The following is a 20839-nucleotide window of genomic DNA, read 5'->3' as shown; positions in this document are numbered from 1 at the left end:
AACAACATTGACTGCGGCATATTTGCTATTCTTAGCCTGGTGAAATAAGCTGGAAGTAGATGAATAATGCAGGTTAGAAAGAAAACACATGCTAGAGATTACAAGTAGAGAGGTTTTCCAGCAATGGACTTTCATTTTAGGACTAGATTTTTGTTGGCATGTTTGGCATTATGATGATGGTTGTTTTTCTTTCCAGCTGTTACACATCTGTATTGAAGGCTGGGGCAACTGGCGCTGGTCAGAGCCCTTCAGCGTGGATCATGCCGGCACCTTTATTAGAGCGATTCAGTACAAGGGCCGCAGCGCTTCACTCGTCATCAAAGTTCGGCCACTCGGCGGAGTGCAAAAGCAGGTAGTTTCCCTGTATTCACGACCCCAGACATCCCCTGAGTCTTTGTGTAATTGCCATGACTCTTAAAAGTAAAGAGTGAGATGGAAGATGTAGCAGTGGTCCCGTGCATCTGCCTCCTGACACCATGCACAGGAACACTTACTGCTGATGATGCTGGTGCTGATGGTGCCTCCAAACCCTTTGTCCCTCATCTTTACAAGAGTTGCTAACGAGCAGTAAAGTTTACTGATCTGAGTTCCACCTTTTCTCCCTGTCACCACCTGCCTTCTGGTAGAGGTGCTAATGAGCTGTGAAACAGCCAAAGGCCTTTCCTGAGAAGGAAAAGAAGCCGAGAGGAGGAGAGACTCTTGGAGAATCCACCAGCGGATAACCAAGGGTTGCTTCTCATGCCCATGTGCACAAGAGTAATGTGTGTGCAAGTGTTGCTCTCCTGTGACAGACGGAGCCTGCGCCCCAGCATGCTCTTCCCTTCCTGAGAGTTAATATTAACTGCAGTAAAACCCACTGCAGTCTAACTCTTGGCATATAAAACCTCAGCTCTCAGCACATATTTTTACGTATTTTATAAAACTTCCTTTTGGCTGTTTTTGAAGTTCTAAGACTGCAAAGAGAAAAAAGTATCTGACACTTTTTTGTGTGTTCTTAAGATGTGAAAATGTGGTTTCTAAAAGATGTTTTTCAAGCATGGAGCATATGACAAAAGTAGAAAAGGAAAAAAAGGAAGTATTAAAATCTGAAAACTGGCCTCACCACACACACACAACTGTATTTATCGTAAGGGTTTAGCATATACATCTGCATCTGGGTGACAACAGGCAAACCCGAGCTGGTGTGAGCTGAGGACAAGATGGGAACAGCGCGTCTCCTGGGAAAGGGGCACCCGTGTGATGGAGCAGTGGGGGATCTTCTCAGGAAACAGGCAGGCAGCAACTGGCAAGAGGGAGGCGAGGGCCTACTGAGCATCCCTGGTCTGTACCTAATCAGGGATCTGGATTTCTCATTACTGTGGACAGCAGCAGTGGAAAGAGCTTACAGCAGAAGGAGACAGGGAAGTGGGGAAGAGGTGTCCTGGTTAACTAACCTGCCATTCCTCAGAGCGCTGTCCACAGAAGAATGGGATAAAATGCAAGAGATGGAGAGTGGGACACAATCTGTGTCCTCAAGTCGCAAACGTATATAAACCCTGGCCTAGGTACCACTGGAAGTAAGTGTGAGGGGAATTTAGAAGACTCATTGAAAAGATGATGCCTCCTCAAGTCCTTGGAAAACATGTAGAATTTGGATTAAGACAGGGCCCTCCAAACACCACCAAGTAGACAAAGACAAACATGAAACAAATAAGTCTTCCGGAAGGGCTTATGAGAGGGCCCGCCTGCTGGTGTGAGGGCGAGGGCTTTTCTGTGGTTGCACCCTGCTATGGTCAGTGTGCACTCATCTGCTGATTCTGCCCCATGTGCGCATTCAGACATACAGCGTCTTCTTCCCAAGTACCAGCAAGTCTGAGCAATGGCCACTCAGCTTTGGCCTGACTACCTTGGAGCAGACACCTGTCCCCTCACGCCGGGTAGCCCTTTCTGCTATTGACCTCTGTCCGCTATTAGGAAATTTGTTCTGAACTGGAAACAAAATCTTTTACCATTCTACCAAGCTTTTGCTGTTCTCCATAACTCTGAGCCATACATACACAGCCATGCACGACTTACTGTGAGGACTCTGCAGGGTGCCTCTTACACAGCACCTTAAAGACAGTAGAAAGCACAAGCACCAAAACCATGCTGGGCAGGCTGTACTAACATATTTGCATATATGCATGTACATAATAAAGAAAAAGACGATACCAGCTTGAGAGTCAGGACATGGGAGGAGCTAAGGAAGGAAGAAAAGGGGGAATGGTATAATTACATTTTGACTAAAAGTATATTTAAAATAAGTAAATAAGAAAAATAAAATCATTTCCACATGGACAGGGAGAGTCTCCTAAATCCCAGGTTACAACAGTATACCAAAAATAAAAAAAATTTTAAAAAAAAAGTCCTCTGTGCTTCCCATTCATACACATAAGCAATATTGGAAAAAAATTAAAGTAGATTTCATTTCGTTTCTGTAGCCATGACAATTTAGTGTTCAGATCTGGTGGTGTTGGGGGACATCCAAAATACAGGATATTTTCCATTGATGGGGTTAAGAAGAAAGAAAGTAACCAAACTTCGGGGAGCTTTGCCTCCTTGTCTTGGCCTCTTTCCTTCTCTCCCACCCAGATTTGGAAGTCTGCAATAAACAGCAGGGCCTAGCAACTGAGGCTCATGGGATGCAGGACCCAGGTGAGCTGTAGACACATCGGTACCCCTTGGACAGTGGCAAGGTGGCCAGAACTCTCTGTAACTTTGGTGCTTGGCCTGCCATCCTTATGTCTTTTCTCCCGATTGGGTAGAAACTGGCTATCACACAGTTCCCATATCTTTGTGTGTTGTGCACCTATTCATGTGCTCTCATTTGCTACCATGTTTTCTGCCTCTTCACTGAGGAGTCTCCTACCAGTCTAACAGATGCATGTGTCCATGCGACTCTGTACATACACTTTCAATCACAGTTAAGATATCGCTTTCCAGTGCATCTGGCACTCTGGAGTTACTCTTCCGTATCACTGTTCTTCTTGGCACTGACCTAATAGGAGCTCTGAAACCTGCTAAGTGAAATCATATGTAGAAATCTTCGGTACGCATCTTTGTGGCTTTGGGAAAAGAGAGGTATTAGTGAGAAACCTGGAAACGTGTATTAAAGAGAAACCCTACATTTTAAAAAAATTAAGTAGCTGTCTTCAGGTGATAAATTAATCTTGAAATGGTAATCATAGTTTGCTAACTAAAGGCACTGCAGGTTGGCCAGTTTGGAGGAAAGCAGACAGAGCTCCCTGAGCCCAGGTCCCTGAAAAAGCTCCCTTCCAGTGCCAGGCCATTTTGGATTTTCCTTTATCCAAGTAGTCTTCCCTTCCTGGCCATTTTTAAGGATTTTCCCTTTTATCAAATTTGAAAGCCTATTTAACAGGCTTTTTACTTTAAAGTGAAACTATAAAACCCACCAAGAGGATCTTTGTCTTTAACAGAAGTGAGTCCCAGATGGTTACAAAGATGCTGTGGTTTCTGTGAGAGAGCCAAATTCTCCCCTAGATCTCCTGGCTGCAGAGGTTGTGAAGGAAGCTTCATGTGCACACACTGCCAGGCCTGGGAGTATTAGAGCAGGCCAGTTAGATGCTGCCTTGGGGGTTTCGACTGTTTATTTAGAACTAGGTGCTGCTAGGCATCATAAGACTTACTACCACGAGTGCCTGGTAATCCCTAGCATATGTTAGAGAAAAGGGTGCCCACTAATTTAGGACTCAGGGTTGAGTTTTATGGTTTGTTTTTGTGAAAGCTTAGTTCTAAAAGATTATAATGGCTAGTGTATCTAGGGGGAGTGTAACAGTGAAGAGCAGCTGGTCTTACAGATGTGCTCCTAACAAAACTGAACCAGATAAGTGTGAAGCAAATGTTTAAGAAAATGCTAGGGGTTTGAGAGATGTCCCAGTACCTAAAAGTGCTTAATAACTTCAGTTTCAGGGGATCCAAAGCCCTCTAGCTTCAAAGGGTACCGCATACATGTGATCCATAAATGCATGCAGGCACTTGCATCCACATCAATAAAATAAATTTTAAATTTTTTTAGATTTATTTACTTATTTATACAGTATTCTGCCTTCAGCCCAGAATCTCATTACAGATGGTTGTGAGCCACTTGTGGTTGCTGGGAATTGAACTCTGGACCTCTGGAAGAGCAGCCAGTGCTCTTAACCTCTGAGCCATCTCTCCAGCCCCAAATAAATAAAATTTGAAAAATAAAATCCTGATACTCAAATAATGCAAGGCACTACCGAAAGGTTGTGTACTATTTGGTCTCTCGTTCTAGGAGGTTTGTTCTGCCAAGATAATAATTCACTCAAATGCAGTTATCCGTGGGGCTGGAGAGATGGCTCCGCACCTGAGGACACGTCCTGCCAAGTTAACGACAGTCCTCCAGATGACCTGCGGGTGGTCCCCTGCACCCACCATGAGTGGCTCGCAACCACTTCACCTCCCGCTCCAGGGGATCCACACCCTCTTCTGGCCTCCGCCTGCACACATGGCAGATGCACAGCTACACTCACATAGTTATACACGAAAGTTTTAAAGCAAATCTTTTTTAGCATATATGTTTATTTGTGTAAATAGTGGTGCATTGAAATCATGGTCACAGTGTGCTATGAATATCATACGAACTATATCGACTTTCAAGGTTACTTATACCTTGATGTTATAAATCATGCTTTTTATTCTTCATAGCAAGGTGATGAGGTAGAGCCTGCTTACATTTTGTCCCTCATTGGAAGGAAGAAGGCAAGCCAGTGTTAGTTAATTCCGGGTCTCAGTGCTGTATCTCCTTCCCTGCTTCTTCCTCTTTGATGTCCTAATCAATCTCAAGGTGGCTACAGAAGCTCAGCAAATACTCTTATCAGACTTCATGACAGACACAGGAGGACTCTGTAAGTCCTGGATTATCTCCATTACCACTGAGAAAATCTTCATATTATGAACACAATTCTGTGTTCACCCTAGGCATTGGATCAGGAGAACAGGGTTACCTTATACCACCTGCAGTGCAGCTGAGGGTCAAGGAAGGTTCCTGGCTAATCCTTGATACCTAAACCAAGTCAACGTGTGTAACTGCAAGGGATAAAAACACAAGATGTTGAGATGAGAATGGATCAGTGATGCTTGTCAAGTGTCTGTTATTTTCACTCTTGTAAAATCTAAATTGATGAGTAGGTATTGGTTTTCTAAGACACCCCCTAATTAGAGTTATCTTCAGTATAGACTATGGGGCACACTCTGTGGGAGCCACCTGGCAAGCTACTCAGTGTCTGCGTGCCTGTGTTTGTTCTCGTCTTGTCGAGGAGAATCATGCTAGTCACTACATACTTTATAAGATTTCAGTGGTCAGCCGGGTGGTGGCGGCGCACGCCTTTAGCCCCAGCACTCAGGAGGCAGAGGCTGATGGAGTGATTTTTGAGGCTAGCCTGGTCTACAGAGAGAATTCCAGGATAGCCAGGGCTACATAGAGAAACCTTGTCTTTAAAAACCAAAAGAGAGACAGAGACAAAGGCAGGAACAGAGAGACAGAGAGAGAGTTAAATGATTAGTTTATAAAAATGATTTATATTGAATTAGAGTTCTCTAGCAAAACAGAGCCAAGAAATAGTATGGGAGAATGATTGGTTGGTTGATTGATTAATTATAAATCAGTTCTCATTACCTACATCCCAAACAGAACTGTAGTCAGTAAGTTGAAGAGTCAGTGTACAGTTCTGACCCTGCAGTTCTCCGGCCTGTCAGAGATGCTCAGAGCTAGCAAGCATTTCCATTTGATTGAAATAGCTAGAAAAGATCAGTGTCCCTGTGCAGTCAGCAAAATACACACCCTCATACTTAGCACTATTCACATTAACTGGACGCTGCTGTTACACTGAAAGAAGGACAGTCTGTTGTTCACGTGGTAATGTCATCTAGAAATGTCCAGAAAAAGTAACATTTGATTAAATATCTGGGCAGTCCGTGGGCCAGTCGAGTTGATACATTATTATATGCTTAGACCTATAAATAATAATAATAATAATAATAATAATAATAATAATAATAATAATAATTAATATTAATAATAATACATGTATTAGTTACTGGTATTATTTTATAATCTAAAAAATATCACAAATAACCAATATAGTTTGTAAAAGTATTATATTAGGGTCTGGGGTTATAGCTCAATGACAGTGCACAGGTCTGGGATGTGTAAAGCCCAGGGTTCAATCTCTACTACTACACAAAGAAGAAAGTCCTGCTTTCCTTAGTCATGGTGAATATTCATATTACAGAAGGATTTTCTTTCTAAAAATATTAGCAATGTAAGAATAAATTTTGCAATATCTTTCCAATTTCAGTCAAGTCCAGAAATATTTCTTACTACCTCTTATGGCCTATATTCTTAGCTGGCTGCAAAATTAAATAATCCATGGGTTTAATGGAAACATCTATGTGTTTATTTTTAAAGTTGTATAGTTCTACAATGGAGAAAAGCAAACTATAATTCTGTATTTCAATCAGAGCTCATTTGTATTAGTTTCCACCAAGATCTCCTAGCAGATAAGATGAGGTCTTGGAAAGCAGCCTCAGGGAGCACATGGATGGCAGCTCCTCTCACGTTACCAGAGCCCAGTGCTTGCTTCACTTCCCATGCTTCTCGGCTTCTGTGTCAGCTGTCAGGGCTAAGCACCACTTCCTGGCCAGTCACCTCTCAAGACATGGCAAAAGTACTTCCTACAGATTCCACTTTATGTCCTGTCACCCTTCTCCAGCCCTCCTCCCTGGCTTCTCACTCTGACATCGGCTTCCACCCTGGCTGCTGGGTGAGTAAGCTCTGCACTAACACATTTTCACAGCTTTTAGTTCACAAGTCTTGGGTTCAGTCATCTCTCTCAAGCACCTCACTGCTTCCAGCTGTTCAGGGGTGCCCTGCCTATGTGTCTCCTTGATAAACACCATCAACTGTGTATGATCAGAACAAAAGTCATTTCTTCTTTAAAGCCCCCTTTCCCTGTTCTACTAAACTTTGACTTCATTTGTAATGAGCATCAGTGTATCTCCTGAATGAATAGATATTTCTGGTTAATGACATCCAAACTGATGAATCCTTTGTGTATTTGTCTATCATCTCTTAGATTATCATCTGCGGAAGACAGATCATCTGTAGTTACTTGTCTCAGAGCATAGAGCTGAAAGTTGTTCAGCATTACATTGGTCAAGATGGACAAGCTGTGGTTCGAGAGCACTTTGATTGCCTCACAGCCAAACAGAAGTTGCCTTCGTACATACTAGAAAACAGTGAGCTGACAGAGCTGTGTGTGAAGGCCAAAGGGGATGAAGACTGGTCAAGAGATGTGTGCCTGGAACCCAAAGCCTCTGAGTACAGCACTGTCATCCAGGTATGAGAGGCCCTGACATTTAGAAGAGCATGTATTAAAAAACAGAATGTTCTGTGTGATGTAGCCCTTACTTTTTAATAAAATTAAATCTGGAAAAGCACAGAAAGACTGGCTGGTGCCTCTACCTTAGCCCTTCCCAGATGTCACTGTGACACATCTTGACAGTCTGATAACCTGAGGTTAAGGGGCCATCTGTTTTTCTATCTCTGTCTGAATCTTAACCACCATTGGTTTTATCCGTTGGGCAGACTGGGTGTCTTTGTCCAGTGCGTCTCACGCCACTCTCAGTGTATGGAGTGCTTCATGTTTTTCTCACTACCTTCTGTCTGCTCCGTCATACAGTCTGCTTTTCTTAGTGGCTCTTTTCCTGTAACTGTAAATGTCTTTTGTCATCTAAGCTGATACTCTGTGTCCTGTTTTGCTTAATTATCAGGCTGTTTGGGATCTCATAGGGCCTTTCCTATCCCGTGTGCAGGTGCCTGCTTCAAACAGTTCCATTATTTATGTATGGTGCACAGTTTTGACTTTGGAACCCAACTCTCAAGTTCAACAACGAATGGTGAGTGCTCTCCCAACCCTGAAATATGCTGTACGACACTGACCTTTCCTATTCTCAAATAAATGCGGTCAGAATGACCCAGGCAAGAGACTTATTACACATTTGTTTCAACAACAAACAGCTGGAATACTGCAACAAAGCAAATATGAAAGTTGTTCTGTTCTTTTATTTTTATAGATCGTGTTCAGCCCTCTTTTTATCATGAGAAGTCATCTTCCAGACCCTATTATCATACATTTGGAAAAAAGAAGTCTGGGTCTGAGTGAAACACAGATTATTCCAGGAAAAGGGCAGGAAAATCCACTGCAGAATGTAGAACCTGACCTTGCACACCACCTCACATTTCAAGCACGGTATGAGCAAAGTGGGATTTTCCAAAGAACTTTGGCTGAAAAGTAGCCTTGAACTCTTGTGGGTGCATGGATGCATTCTCACCTATGTTCTGGTGTGAGAGAATGTTACTGTAAAGCCGCCCCCTGCCTCCTTCTTAGTCTCATCCATGGCCTGAGATAGAATTTGGCCTTTTTCATTAAACTTAGAAATAACCAAATGGAACCAAACAAGTTTTATTTAATTTAAATTTTATTGACACATTTCTGCAGAGAAGGGATAATTAGAGACTTCACCCAAGCATGCGCTGGTGGGAGAAAAATCCAGGGCCCAGATCATCTTAAAAAGTATGTCTTAAATCTGCAGCTCGTACACGCACACAAAGAGGGAGGGTGCCCTGCAAAACAGATTCACTCTAACTGCATTTGGAGTTGGATTTTTTTTTTCAGTAAATTATAGATCACCTAAAAATCTGTTAATGTTTTTCTTTTCATTTCCTAGAGAAGAATATGATCCTTCAGCTTGTGCTGTGCCCATATCGACAGCCCTCATTAAGCAGATAACCACTAAGATTCAACCTGCAGGTACAGTTAGTGAGATGCTTGATGACTTCTATGGGCCAGAAAAGTCCCAGGAACCCATTTGGCCTTACAACAAGAAGGACTCTGACAGGTAAGCTCACTCATTCGCTCCCTACCTGTACTTCTAAATGTAGGAAAAACCACCTACAACAAACACTAGCTTTTCATTCAGATTTGTTGTTACTGTGACGAGATGCCTGAGTAAAACACCTCGCGGGAGGGAAGGCTATTTTGCCTCATAGTTTCAGAGTTTTCAGTCCATTGTGATAGGAGGGCATTGCATCAGAGAGCAGAGCAGTTGCCATCGTGGCAGCCAGAATGCAGGAGGAGAACAGCTTTGCTCTTAGCTCTCTCTCACCTTTATTCCCTTTCAGCCCCAGCCAACTGGATGGTGCTGTTTACATTCAGAAGTAGTCCTCTCTTGAGACCTCTTCAACATACCCCGAGGGGTGTTGTGCTGGGAGCCTCATATGTACTCAGTCCTGGCCAATTTATAGCTTGATTAACCATTATGCTAGATGTAGGCAATGCCTTGGACCACAGCATTCGCATGCATCAGAGTCTGATGTCATCCAGTTTAGTTTAGCTTTATGGATATTTTTACTCATAAGGCAAAGCATCATTACATGAAAAGCTGCATTCTCCTGCTGGCACATGCAACACTGGGTGAGTCTGGTGCACAACAGCAGTACTCTGCGGGAGCATTGTGTGTCTGGAATGCTTAAGCATACTTCATAAATCCTGAACTCATCATATTTCAGTGAGTCACTTGGATGTGTTGTTTGGAACAGGAACGAACAGCTGAGTCAGTGGGATAGCCCAATGCGGGTGAAGCTGTCAGTCTGGAAGCCATATGTGAGAACCCTGTTGATAGAGCTGCTGCCCTGGGCCCTGCTTATCAATCAGTCCAAGTGGGACCTCTGGCTGTTTGAGGGAGAGAAGATTGTTCTGCAGGTTCCTGCTGGCAAAATTATCATTCCTCCTAATTTTCAGGTAGTATGACTTAAAACTAGCATATTCTCTTCTCTCAGGGACTAGATTTTATTCTGAGGTTATACTTACAGCTTAACAGGGTGAATTCCTTATGGAAAGCTGACCTGGTTGGTGCTTACATAAAGGGTATGGAATGTTCTTTGATATGTAAACATTTTTCAGATGTGCTTTTCCTCAGCAGTACAACTCGTGGCTGAGTTATCATTACATCTGATAGCACATACTAATTACACTCCCGTCGGATGCAAGACACTTGACAGGCCCACAGGCTGTACAAATATGAGCCACCACCTGGCATCACCCCTTTTCCTTGGTGTTGATTATAACACCATAGAGTCACCAGTGCCACAGGATATAAAACCCTAACTACAGAGTAAATAATCACAGAAAGGCATCACATGCTGACACCAGAGAACTGACCTCATCATTCAAGAAGAAATATAAACTTATAATAAAAATCTTTTAAAACATTTTCCTAGTAGAGAACAGTTTCAGAGTCTTCTTTTAGAGTCCCAGTTTATAAACATCTTTATTCAATTGCTGTTTTCCTTTTTCTTGAAGTAATGAGATGCTGTTTCCTTATGGAGTTGGAATGTGAGCCTATATAGACTCTGATGTCAGATGAGATGAAACTGCTCAGTTCATAGGTCTCTGGAATTCATGGGATAGGCACAGCTTGGGTTTGGTTCTTCCATCTTCTATGAACTTGAATTTCATTGTGAATCAAAAAATATTGGGAACCAAAATAAAATACATGTTGTTGTTATTTAAAAAAAAAAAAGCACAGGGGCACTATTTGGTCGCCTTAGTAGTTCTGTTGTGTAATATTTCTTTAAATCCTGAAGATACAGAAGAATTAAGAATTGAGGCATTGTTTTTCCAGGAAGCTTTTCAAATTGGAATTTACTGGGCAAATACAAACACTGTGCACAAGTCAGTAGCAATTAAACTGGTCCATAATCTGACATCTCCTAAATGGAAAGATGATGTTAATGGCGAGGTGGTGACGCTGGACGAAGAAGCATCTATTGATGCTGAAATTAGACTTGGGGCTTTCCCAGGACATCAGAAGGTAAGGCCCGTGTGGTGTGGTTCCCTGAGAGTGTTTCAAGTATGTCTGCCTCCCCCTTTCTGGTGTTACTTATTCTAAATAACTTATAACAGCGAAATACTTGTTTTCTTAACTTCATAGACCTCGGATTTACAGTGGATTTTTTTTTCTCTTTACAAGTGATAAAACTGGGTTACAAAATTTATCCAGTAACTGTTCCATTTCTGAACACTTACCAGTTGTTTGATCTATAATAACTCTTGACTTATTCCCAAATATTCACAGACTGTATTTGACTTCCTTCTTCAAAACAAGAAGTCGGGTGCCTAGCACCATGAGCATGAATGAAAGGCCCAAGGCTGCAGGAATAGTTATCTAGCTGGGAAGGCCGTGCTGACCAAAGCGAGAGGACTTTTCCAGTTCTCTTATGGAATTAATGTTACAAGAAGTAATTATAGTCTTCAACGCATGATTGAAAAAATCTATTAGTTCTTTGAGAATTTCATATACTGTGTTTTGATCGTATCCACCCCCTCCCCCAGTTCTTCCCAGATTCACCCCCTTCTGTACCCACCTGTTGTTTCTTTTAAAAAAAAAATCAAGATCAATTTGTGCTGCCCAAATATCATTTGATGTGTGGCTTCAGAGCGGCTCGTGGGAGATGGGAGGGGGCTTCACTCTTTGAGATTGCCCCCTCTCTCCCAGCAGCTAATAATTGACAAAGTTCTGCTGCTAGGGATGGGATTCCACAACCAGCTCCCATCTCATCCTGGGATTTGGTCTGGCTTGGACTTCCACAGATGTTCGTGTGCTGCTGTGAGCTCATGTGTGAGCATGGCTGTCCTGCAGTGTCTAGATGACAGTTTCTCTGTTTTGTGCACTGCCTCTGGCTCTTATACTCTAACCACGCCCCTGAGCCTTGGGAGGTGACACAGTAGATACAGCCCACGCATGGCTAAGCGTTATGTGGTCTCTGCACCTTGGCCAGTGGTGTCTCAGTGTTAACCAACGTCTGCAAGTACAAGCTTCTCAAATGAGGGCTGAGAGATGCATTAATCTGAAGAGGGGATCCTGGAGGAGTTATGGGTGGCAGGGTTAGGTCTCCCCCACGCTTTTAGACCTATGGACACCAAGAACATGTTTGGTAAGATACAAGTGCTGGGTGCTGTTCAGCATAAGCCTGAAACCTCTGCAAACCAGTTAGCTGAGTAATACAGACTCACATCAGAGAGTCTGTGTGACGGCACGGTGCAGTAGCCGACCACAGGGAGGCTCATGCTGTGCCTTTACCCTCATTACCTTATGAGGAATTAGAAGTTTAATATGTATTAAATACTTAAAACATGTCAGAAGTACAATGTAGTGTTACACGAGGGTCGATGTGTTGTCCTACATCACCATCTTTTGTGTAAAGTTGCTGCTAGAGAGTGAACCTGAGGAAGAGGGGTGCTGGGTAGGAGCCTGTTGAATGAAACATATGGTATTTGTGTACATATAAGTGTTTTATAAATACTGTTTTAATAATTTGTGAAATAATCTGAAAGCAAGTCATTTCTTTGTCACTACACGATAGTGGCTGCAGTAATTGGTTTGCTAAAGGGCTCTATTGTAAATACCAGCCCCTTAGTTGGCTAACACATTTTTTTAGACCAAAAAGCAGTGCTATTAAGTATTCCCAAAAAGGGGGGGGGCGGTAAAATTGGCACTGTCACAGCAAAATCAACATACAAAGCATTCCTTTAAAAATAGTTGAGGCCATGGAGCTGGAGAGACAGCTCACAGTTGAGAACACTAATTGTTGTTCTTCCAGAGGACCCAGGTTCAATTCCCAGCACCCACATGGCAGCTCACAACTGTCTGTAACTCCAGTTCCAGGGGACCTGGCACCCTCACACAGACATATGCAGGCAGAACACCAGTGCACATAAAATAAGATTAACTAATTTAAAAGAGAATAGTTCAGGCCAGATGTAGTGGCACACAGCCGGAGTCCCAGCATCGAGAGATACAGAGGCATCGGGATTTAGAAATCAGAGCTGTCTTGGGCAATAGTAAAGACTGTGTAAAAAAAAAAAATAGTCAAGAAATCTTCGTGTGTATGTCTGTGATGTAGAAATTGTGTCTTTCCTATTTACCCCACAGCTGTGCCAGTTCTGCATCTCCTCGATGGTACAGCATGGCATACAGGTTATTCAGATTGAAGATAAGACTACAATAATCAATAATACACCATATCAAATATTTTATAAGCCACAGTTGTCTGTCTCCAACCCCTATTCTGGAAAGGAGGTAAGCAATCCTTAACATGTGTTTTCTGTTTCTGTCACTTCACTATAAACAGACTCAACCTTTTTTTAGCTTGGGGCAAAGAAAATGCTAACACTGAATATAGGAATTTTATTTGTGCTGGATTGAAAACCATAGATGGCAAATTTAAGTTGCCAGGAGACAAGTGAGCAAAAATGCTGGCTGTAACAGCCTGCAGAGTGCTGACCCAGCTGTCCCCAGCAGCCTGGTCCTGGAGCAGGTTCTGCAGAGCCCACTAGCACCGCAGTGGCTCCTGGGTCGTGTGATAGCGAACATGAAGGCTGGTGCCTGAACTGAGCGATGGCTGAGTGATCCTAAGCCGGTTTATTTCTTAGCATCTTAAGTGGCAACTTGTGCAGAAAACACGTCCAAGAATATTCAGGACTTTTGGCTGGTGAGCTGTGAGTAGGAGATAGTCACCCTTCACTTTAGCCTCTGCTCACAGGTGTCCCTTTCAGCTCCTGGGAGTTATTTTCAAATGATCAGATAGGGTGAGTGGCTTCCTTTTACCTTACAGTGCATTGTGTATTTACAAAAATGTCTGAACTATAGAATGTCAAGTGCTTCACTGATTTGGCACCGCCTCCAAGAGAGCCACGGAGGCCTGATTCCTCCCTGCAGCTGAGCAGTGTCCCCTTTCCAACACTGACCCCGCCCTAGGCATGTAGAGCCTTTTTTGAGATATAGTGGTCTCTAGCCATTCTGGGAGACTATGGGACAGGAAGAGATTTTTTTTTTTTTAAGATTTATTATGTATGCCGTGTTCTGTCTGCATTGGTGCCTGCACACCAGAAGAGGGCACCAGATCTCAGTATAGATGGTTGTGAGCCACCATGTGGTTGCTGGGAATTGAACTCAGGACCTCTGGAAGAGCAGCCAGTGCTCTTAACCTCTGAGCCATCTCTCCAGCCCCTTTTTTGTGGGGAGAGGGTTTTCTTCTTAAGACTAAAAATCAGAAACTTGATGTGCAGAGGTGGTTCAGGGGTTCAGGGTGCCTGCTGCTAAGCCTAACAGCCAGAGTCTGTTCTGTAGAACCAGCCCTAGCAAGGTGTTCTCCGACTTCCGTATGTGCATATGTGCGCGCACACACACACTAAAATAGACAAAGAGATTAATTAATATTTACACTAAGAGGCTCTAATGTCAGAAACAGTAAAACTCCCATTGAAGACTGGGGTCAGTGCATGTTCCTCCTGCAAGCACGCCTAACGGTTTGTCTTCTGAGCCCTGAGTTCCTTGTCATGAATCTCATCTAGGTCTCTTTCTTCAGATTCCCTATATCCAACACAACTTCCTCCCCAGGACCTGGCATCTCCTTCCCAAGCCTAGGGGACAATGGGAACTTTGCACTGCCTTTTAGGTCAGCCTGATGACATTATGTTTCCTTACGCCTGAGAGGCCCTCCTCCACCTCTGTCATTGTCCTATTAGGACCTTTGGGTGGAGACAGGCTCAGTGGCATGCCCATGTCCCCATCTTGGCCACTTTGTGAGAACACACAGTTATGGTTTCTTACAAGAGATGCTTCTCTGTGCTGCTATGGTGAACATGCTCCCTCTGCATTCTCTTTCCAGCATTTTCATGTTCCAGACAGTGCTACTTTTAGCATTTGCCCAGGGGGAGAGCATCCTGCTGTGAAATCCAGCTCCCTGCCTTGCTGGGACTTCATGCCTGATATGGGACCATCAGTACTGGACACAGCCATGCTTCAGAAACAGATATTGCTGGGCTTTTCTCCCGCACCGGGTGCTGAGGGCGCTCAGTGCTGGAGCCTGCCAGCCATCATTAGACCGGAGTTTCCCAGACAGAGTGTAGCAGTGCCCTTTGGAGCCTTGAGGGAAAATGGATTCTGCACCAGGTATTTTACCCACGTGTGAGTGCTCTTTGCTTGTCCTTGTTGCCGCTCATCAAGAGACCAGGAGAGACAGAGTGACAATATGCCCATATGTGACTCGCGGTTAGGCAGTGAATACAGTTGCACAGAGTGACAGTGTGCTCATATGTAACTCATAGCTAGGCAGTGGATGAGGTCATGATCACAAACAGGCTGTCCCTTAGATGATTTTCTCCTTCACCCCTCATGCTGCAGGGGCCTGGGGAATGGTGCTGTGCCATAGAGCAGCAGTGATGTGTGGTAATAAAAACAAGAAACACCTCCTTGTAGGAACTCTTACTTTTTGTACAGTGATGGGAACTCAAAGCAAAAACTTCATTTTTTTTGGGAATATTGTCAAGTTGGAAAGTTTTTCTTTTCCAATATTTTACTTTTACTTCAAAATGGAATTTTTCACAAAAGACATTTAGAGAGATAATAACGTAGATAAACACAAGCCAAGGAATATTCTGTGCTGTGGTTGTTCCTGCACGCAAGCTGTTCCAATTGCAGATCAACAATTATGCAAATAACAACCGCAGGATTGGGCCAGAGACGTGTGATGGTTTGCGCATACAGACTTGTGTCTTGTGGTTGTTTCACATCAGTCTCTTTTCTGTAGCTGTCAAGAAGGCATGCTGTGACCTTGTGAGAGGTACCTTCTGCTCTGGGTTCTCCTGAGTCATAAACTTGGAGATTTAAGCCGTCCCAAGTTTTTTTGATGTATACAGAAAATTTTTTAAATAATCATTTTAAATATTACAGCCTAGCTGAAGATCTCCATAATCCTGTCCCTCCACACATCCTTCCCTCTCCCGTGTCATAAAGACCCTGGCTGAACAAGCATTTCACCCCAAGCCCTATGAGGACGGTTGCTTTCATATCTGGTTTTAGGTAACATTAAGCATGTTGAGTGCTCTTGAACTGTATGTGAAATATTTTTAAATGGAAAGTCAAAATTTTTTAACAAAACACAAGACTCAGTATAAATTAATCTTATGTGCAAATATTAAACAAGAGTATGATCCTATCGTCTGGCCCTGGCCTTTGTGACTATTGAAAGGGAATTAATTGTCTGAGGCTGGCTGGCGTAACGCCTTCAAAGTGAAACTGAGAACAGCTTCCTTGTCCATGTGAGGACTTGGTTCTGAAAACAAACGTGCTTCTTGCTTCCTTGTCTCCTCATCTTTCCCACCTCAGTCCAGCAGTGGACATTTGGTGGCATCGCGGCTGCATTTTCACCAAATGCTAGTAGACAGGTCCCTTTGTCATCCCAGTCAAGGACAGTTTAGGGTGGGGGTCCTTCGGCAAATGGGATTTCCTGGTCAACACTGACCCCTTTTAGTCACCATAAACTAAGAGCTGTGATTAACTGCTAGTGACAGTCAGTACAGGGCATCAGAGATTTCTTTTTCCTGTTTAGGCATAGCTTCCATTTGATAGTCTAGAGGACACTGCAGATTCTCCTCGTTGGGGCATGTTGACTGTACCTGTGCAGCCGCTTACAGGCTGGGAGGCCTGGCGTTGCTCTAGTAGCCACAGTGGGGTTCTGTGTGAGTTCACAGCACATGTGGTGAACTGCCAACCTATAGAAAACAGAACAGACACACAGATCTCTAGAAATTTCTAAAAAGGAAAAATAAATTAAAATGAGTCAGTTCTTCCTTTACCAGGCTTTCCGGGGAGGAAGAAAGTGGCTTAAAGCACCCAAGCAGTGAGTAAAAGGACCACCAGCAAGGTTAGCACCAAGCCAACAAGTGGTGTGGGGCGGGGCACTAGTTTAAAGTCATATTTCACATTTCTGAGGATTTTATAGTAAATGCATATTACTGCTACTATGAAATTAGTCTACCTGTGTTCATGTGCATCAGCCATTACACAAGGAACAGTCTCCTTCATGGGAAACATGAGCAGAGAAAGCCTGTGTCCTCTGAGCCTGCTGTCGCTGCTCTGTTCCAGGGCGATAGCACTGACATATCAAGAACACTTGGGAGTCACCTACTTAACCCTCTCAGAAGACCCAAGTCCTCGAGTGGTTTTCCACAACAGATGTCCAGTAGCGATGCTCATGAAGGAGAACATCAGAGGTATGCCTTGCAGCTGGAAGTGAAACAACAGACATAGACCCTGGGGTGAGATCTAGGGACACCTGTGGGCCTGTGAAGAATACTTACTAAAGCATGGGTCTCTCCTTCCACGCCCTGTGATGTCCCTAAGTTTATGTCCCTAAAACCAAGACCTGCATGTGCCTTTTTTTTTTAACTTTCAGATATTCCAAAGTTTGAGGTTTATTGCAAAAGAATTCCCCCTGAGAGTTCAGTTCATCATGAGCTGTATCACCAGATCATCAGCTACCCAGACTGTAAGACCAAAGACTCACTTCCCAGCCTCCTTCTGAGGACGGAACTGAACGAAGGGCTGACAACGGAGTGGAGCGATGCTGTGGACGTCAACGGTCAGGGGACACAGGTCAGTGACCGCTTACTCTACACACGGCCCGTTTGCTCGTGTGCATGCTTGCCTCGTTCCACGTGTGTTATTTGTGTATGTGTGTGAGCATGCGTGTGTGACAGCCTGTGAGAGTCAGTTCTCGCCTCCCTCCATATGGCTCGTCGATATTAAACTCAGATTTCTAAATGCTCAACTTGTTAGAGTGGCAAGATGGCTCAGCAGGTAAAAATGCTTGCTGCTGAGCCTGACAGCCTTAGTGTAGTTCTCAGCATGCACATGGAGAAAGAGAGAACCACGTCCTACAGGTGTCTCTGACCTCCACACACATGCCCTAGCATATGTAGATTCAGAGATGCAGGGGTGGGGGGAGGGAGAGAGACAGATGCAAAAATGAAAAATAAATGCTTAACTCACCTCTCTGTAAGGATACTTATAAACACCAGATATGTGAGGGGAGCACTTGGTAAAATGAACCCATCTCAGATCTAAAATACCAAAATAAAATAAAATTACAGCCTTTAAAGTTACAGACTTCTGGGGCTAGAGAGATGGCTCAGTGGTTAAAAGCATGGTCTACTCTTCCAGAGGTCCTGAGTTCAATTCCCAGCAACCACATGGTGGCTCACTGCCATCTATAATGTGAGCAAATGCCCTCTTCTGGCCTGTAGGTGTATATGCAGATAGAGCACGCGTATACATAAAAATAAATAAATATTTTTTTAAGTTATTGAGTTCCTTATATAGAAGGTTCAGCTGTCCAGGTTTTAGGATGGCCACAGTATTGACTCTTGGTTAATTCCTTCTTTGGAAAGCATGCCAATTTTTAAATATATATATTTTTACTACTAATCTATAAAACTCCATGTATTTTAGACTTCAGCATTAAAATGTCTTACCTTTCTCTAAGAGTTCTTGGTATTATTTTTTTGTTGAATATGACATTTGAACCTACCATTTCTTTTCCAATGTGCTTAAATTTAAATACATTTACAGTGTTGTACAATCACCATCACTGTGTTCACCAGTTTTCTGTCACTATGACAAAATACCTGAGAAAATCAACTTAAAGGAAAAAAATTTATTTTGGTTCCTGGTTTCAAAGCTTTTCATTTTGGCTAACATTGTTGCTCTTAAGAAGTCAGTTACAAGGCAGGATCAGGGTGCAAGAATATAGAGAGGGCTGGGTGTGGTGACGCACACCTTTAATCACAACACTTGGGAGGCAGAGGCAGGAGGATCGCTGTGAGTTCAAGAACAGCTTGGTCTGCAAAGTGAGTCCAGGACAGCCAAGGCTACACAGCGAAACCCTGTCTTGAAAAGAGCAAGAAGCGGGAGGGGGGGGGGGGATATAGAAAGGAAGCCTCTCACCTACGAGTACAACAAGCAGGGAGGAGAAAACAGAGCCGGACCAGAATGCATCGCTCTGTGGCAGCCTCCAGTGCTCTTCATTCAGCTACAGACTAGGAGGAGCTGCCTCCATTGATGGAGTTAGCCCCTTCTAGTCCACCCACCTCACCAGCATCAGCAGCTGGAGGCCAAGTCTTCACCGCCTGAGCCTTTGGAGCCGTTTATACCCAATCCATGCAGCGAGTACCTGACTTCAAAGCTTCTCACCATTCCAAACAGGAGCTGCAGTCTCCCGCTCCTGCCCTGCTGGCCTCCATTCTGCTTTCTGTCTCTGAATTGTCTGCTCTAAGTATCTCGGATAAGGAGAATGATGAAGTCTTTGTGCATAGTGCCTGCTTGATTTTCATGAGTATGTTGTCTTAAAGGATTATTTATGTTATAGGATGTATCAGAACTTTATTGCTTTTTTTAGAGCCAAGTAAATTGTGCTTATACTTTCTTAAAGATCTTTCACATTACCTGCCCTTCACAAAAGCATGCAAATTGTGACTTGTAATGTCTATAAGTATGTGTTAAAAGTATAAAGCATCTATGATAATAATAACAGTTGTCATTTAACAGCCACTGTGTGCCTGACACTGTGCTGAGCACCCTCACTCTTCCTGAAGCTTTAAGACAGTTCAGCAGGAGCCCTCCCACAGCAGTGAGCCCTGAGCCCCATGTACTGACCCCAGCCTTGCCCCATGCAGTGACCCCAGCCTTGCCCCATGCAGTGACCCCAGCCTTGCCCCATGCAGTGACCCCAGCCTTGCCCGATGCAGTGACCCCAGCCTTGCCCCATGCAGTGACTCCAGCCTTGCCCGGTGCAGCAGGTACAGCCTGTGCTGCAGGAGCCCTCCCACAGCAGTGAGCCCTGAGCCCCGTGCAGTGACTCCAGCCTTGCCCGGTGCAGCAGGTGCAGCCTGTGCTGCAGGAGTCCTCCCACAGCAATGAGCCCTGAGCCCCATGCAGTGACCCCAGCCTTGCCCGGTGCAGTAGGTGCAGCCTGTGCTGCTCCTCACTTGGACACCCTTGGCTTTTCTTTCCTTGTCCTCAGAGACACTTTTTCTCCCCCCATGAGTTATGAGAGCCAGTTGACAGTCTCCTGCCTTCTCCTTTGGGCCCTCTATGTGCTTGTATAGCATTTGTAATTTTAATTGCTCTTCTCTTTTCTAAATATTAAGTATCCAGAATATCCCTATGTGATATTTATTCAACTTGAATGAGAAATATAAAAGTTATAATATACAAACACAAATCATTGCCACTCCATTTTGTTACAAAGTATGGAGAAGTCACCATACTCAGGGTTTGTCTAAAACCAAATTGTATACAAGTGTTCTTACTAGGACCTTTGTCTTTTTTTTTACATTTTTATACAAGTATATCATATGCTTTGATTGTATATGAAAGAAAAAACAAGAGTACTTGTCTTCCTTAATATGATGATCTGGAATTTCATCCATTATCCTGCAAGGGACATACTTAGTTTTATAATTATATATGAATAATAAACCATGTGGGAATAGATATCTCTAGATAGACAGAGAGTGTGCGTGTGTGTGTATATATTTTTTTTTCTTTACCCATTAATCTATTGATACCCACCTAATTTGTACCTAAATGGCTTTCTATCACATACTGATGGTTAGATACAGACCCCATGCTCAACCTGTAACCGAGTGCCTGTCAACACACTAGGATCATAGTAAAGGCAGCTGAATCAGTTAATGACCAAATGAATACATTGAATAAGATTTGTACTGGTGGCGTGAGGATCTCAGGTGTGACACAGAGCACCCAGAGAGACAGTGACAGGCAAGCCCTCTGGATGAGACTGCCTGCACAGTGCAACCCCAAAGCAGAGTAGGGTACCAGTGAGACTTGAGCAGAAGGTCTGAGGACATCG

The 20839-nt window shown here is 43.6% G+C and overlaps 1 protein-coding gene across 2 annotated transcripts in view; it reads left to right on the top strand.

The window, feature by feature from the left end:
* Positions 1-20839, top strand: part of VPS13B (vacuolar protein sorting 13 homolog B) — a 517649-nt gene that overhangs the window by 460682 nt on the left and 36128 nt on the right. For both annotated transcript variants that reach the window (XM_084803053.1, XM_084803052.1), the window contains exons 44-54: positions 197-352; positions 7137-7400; positions 7876-7959; positions 8137-8312; positions 8791-8961; positions 9662-9863; positions 10747-10935; positions 13057-13203; positions 14795-15078; positions 17053-17180; positions 17363-17562. In XM_084803053.1, coding sequence (XP_084659179.1) covers positions 197-352; positions 7137-7400; positions 7876-7959; positions 8137-8312; positions 8791-8961; positions 9662-9863; positions 10747-10935; positions 13057-13203; positions 14795-15078; positions 17053-17180; positions 17363-17562 — 2001 coding nt within the window. The remainder of the gene's footprint in view (positions 1-196; positions 353-7136; positions 7401-7875; positions 7960-8136; positions 8313-8790; positions 8962-9661; positions 9864-10746; positions 10936-13056; positions 13204-14794; positions 15079-17052; positions 17181-17362; positions 17563-20839) is intronic.

Source organism: Acomys minous (assembly GCF_964271855.1).
Source record: "Acomys minous genome assembly, chromosome: 12".
In the NCBI taxonomy this organism is placed as follows: Eukaryota; Metazoa; Chordata; class Mammalia; order Rodentia; family Muridae; genus Acomys; species Acomys minous.
This window is presented reverse-complemented; position numbering and strand designations above follow the sequence as displayed.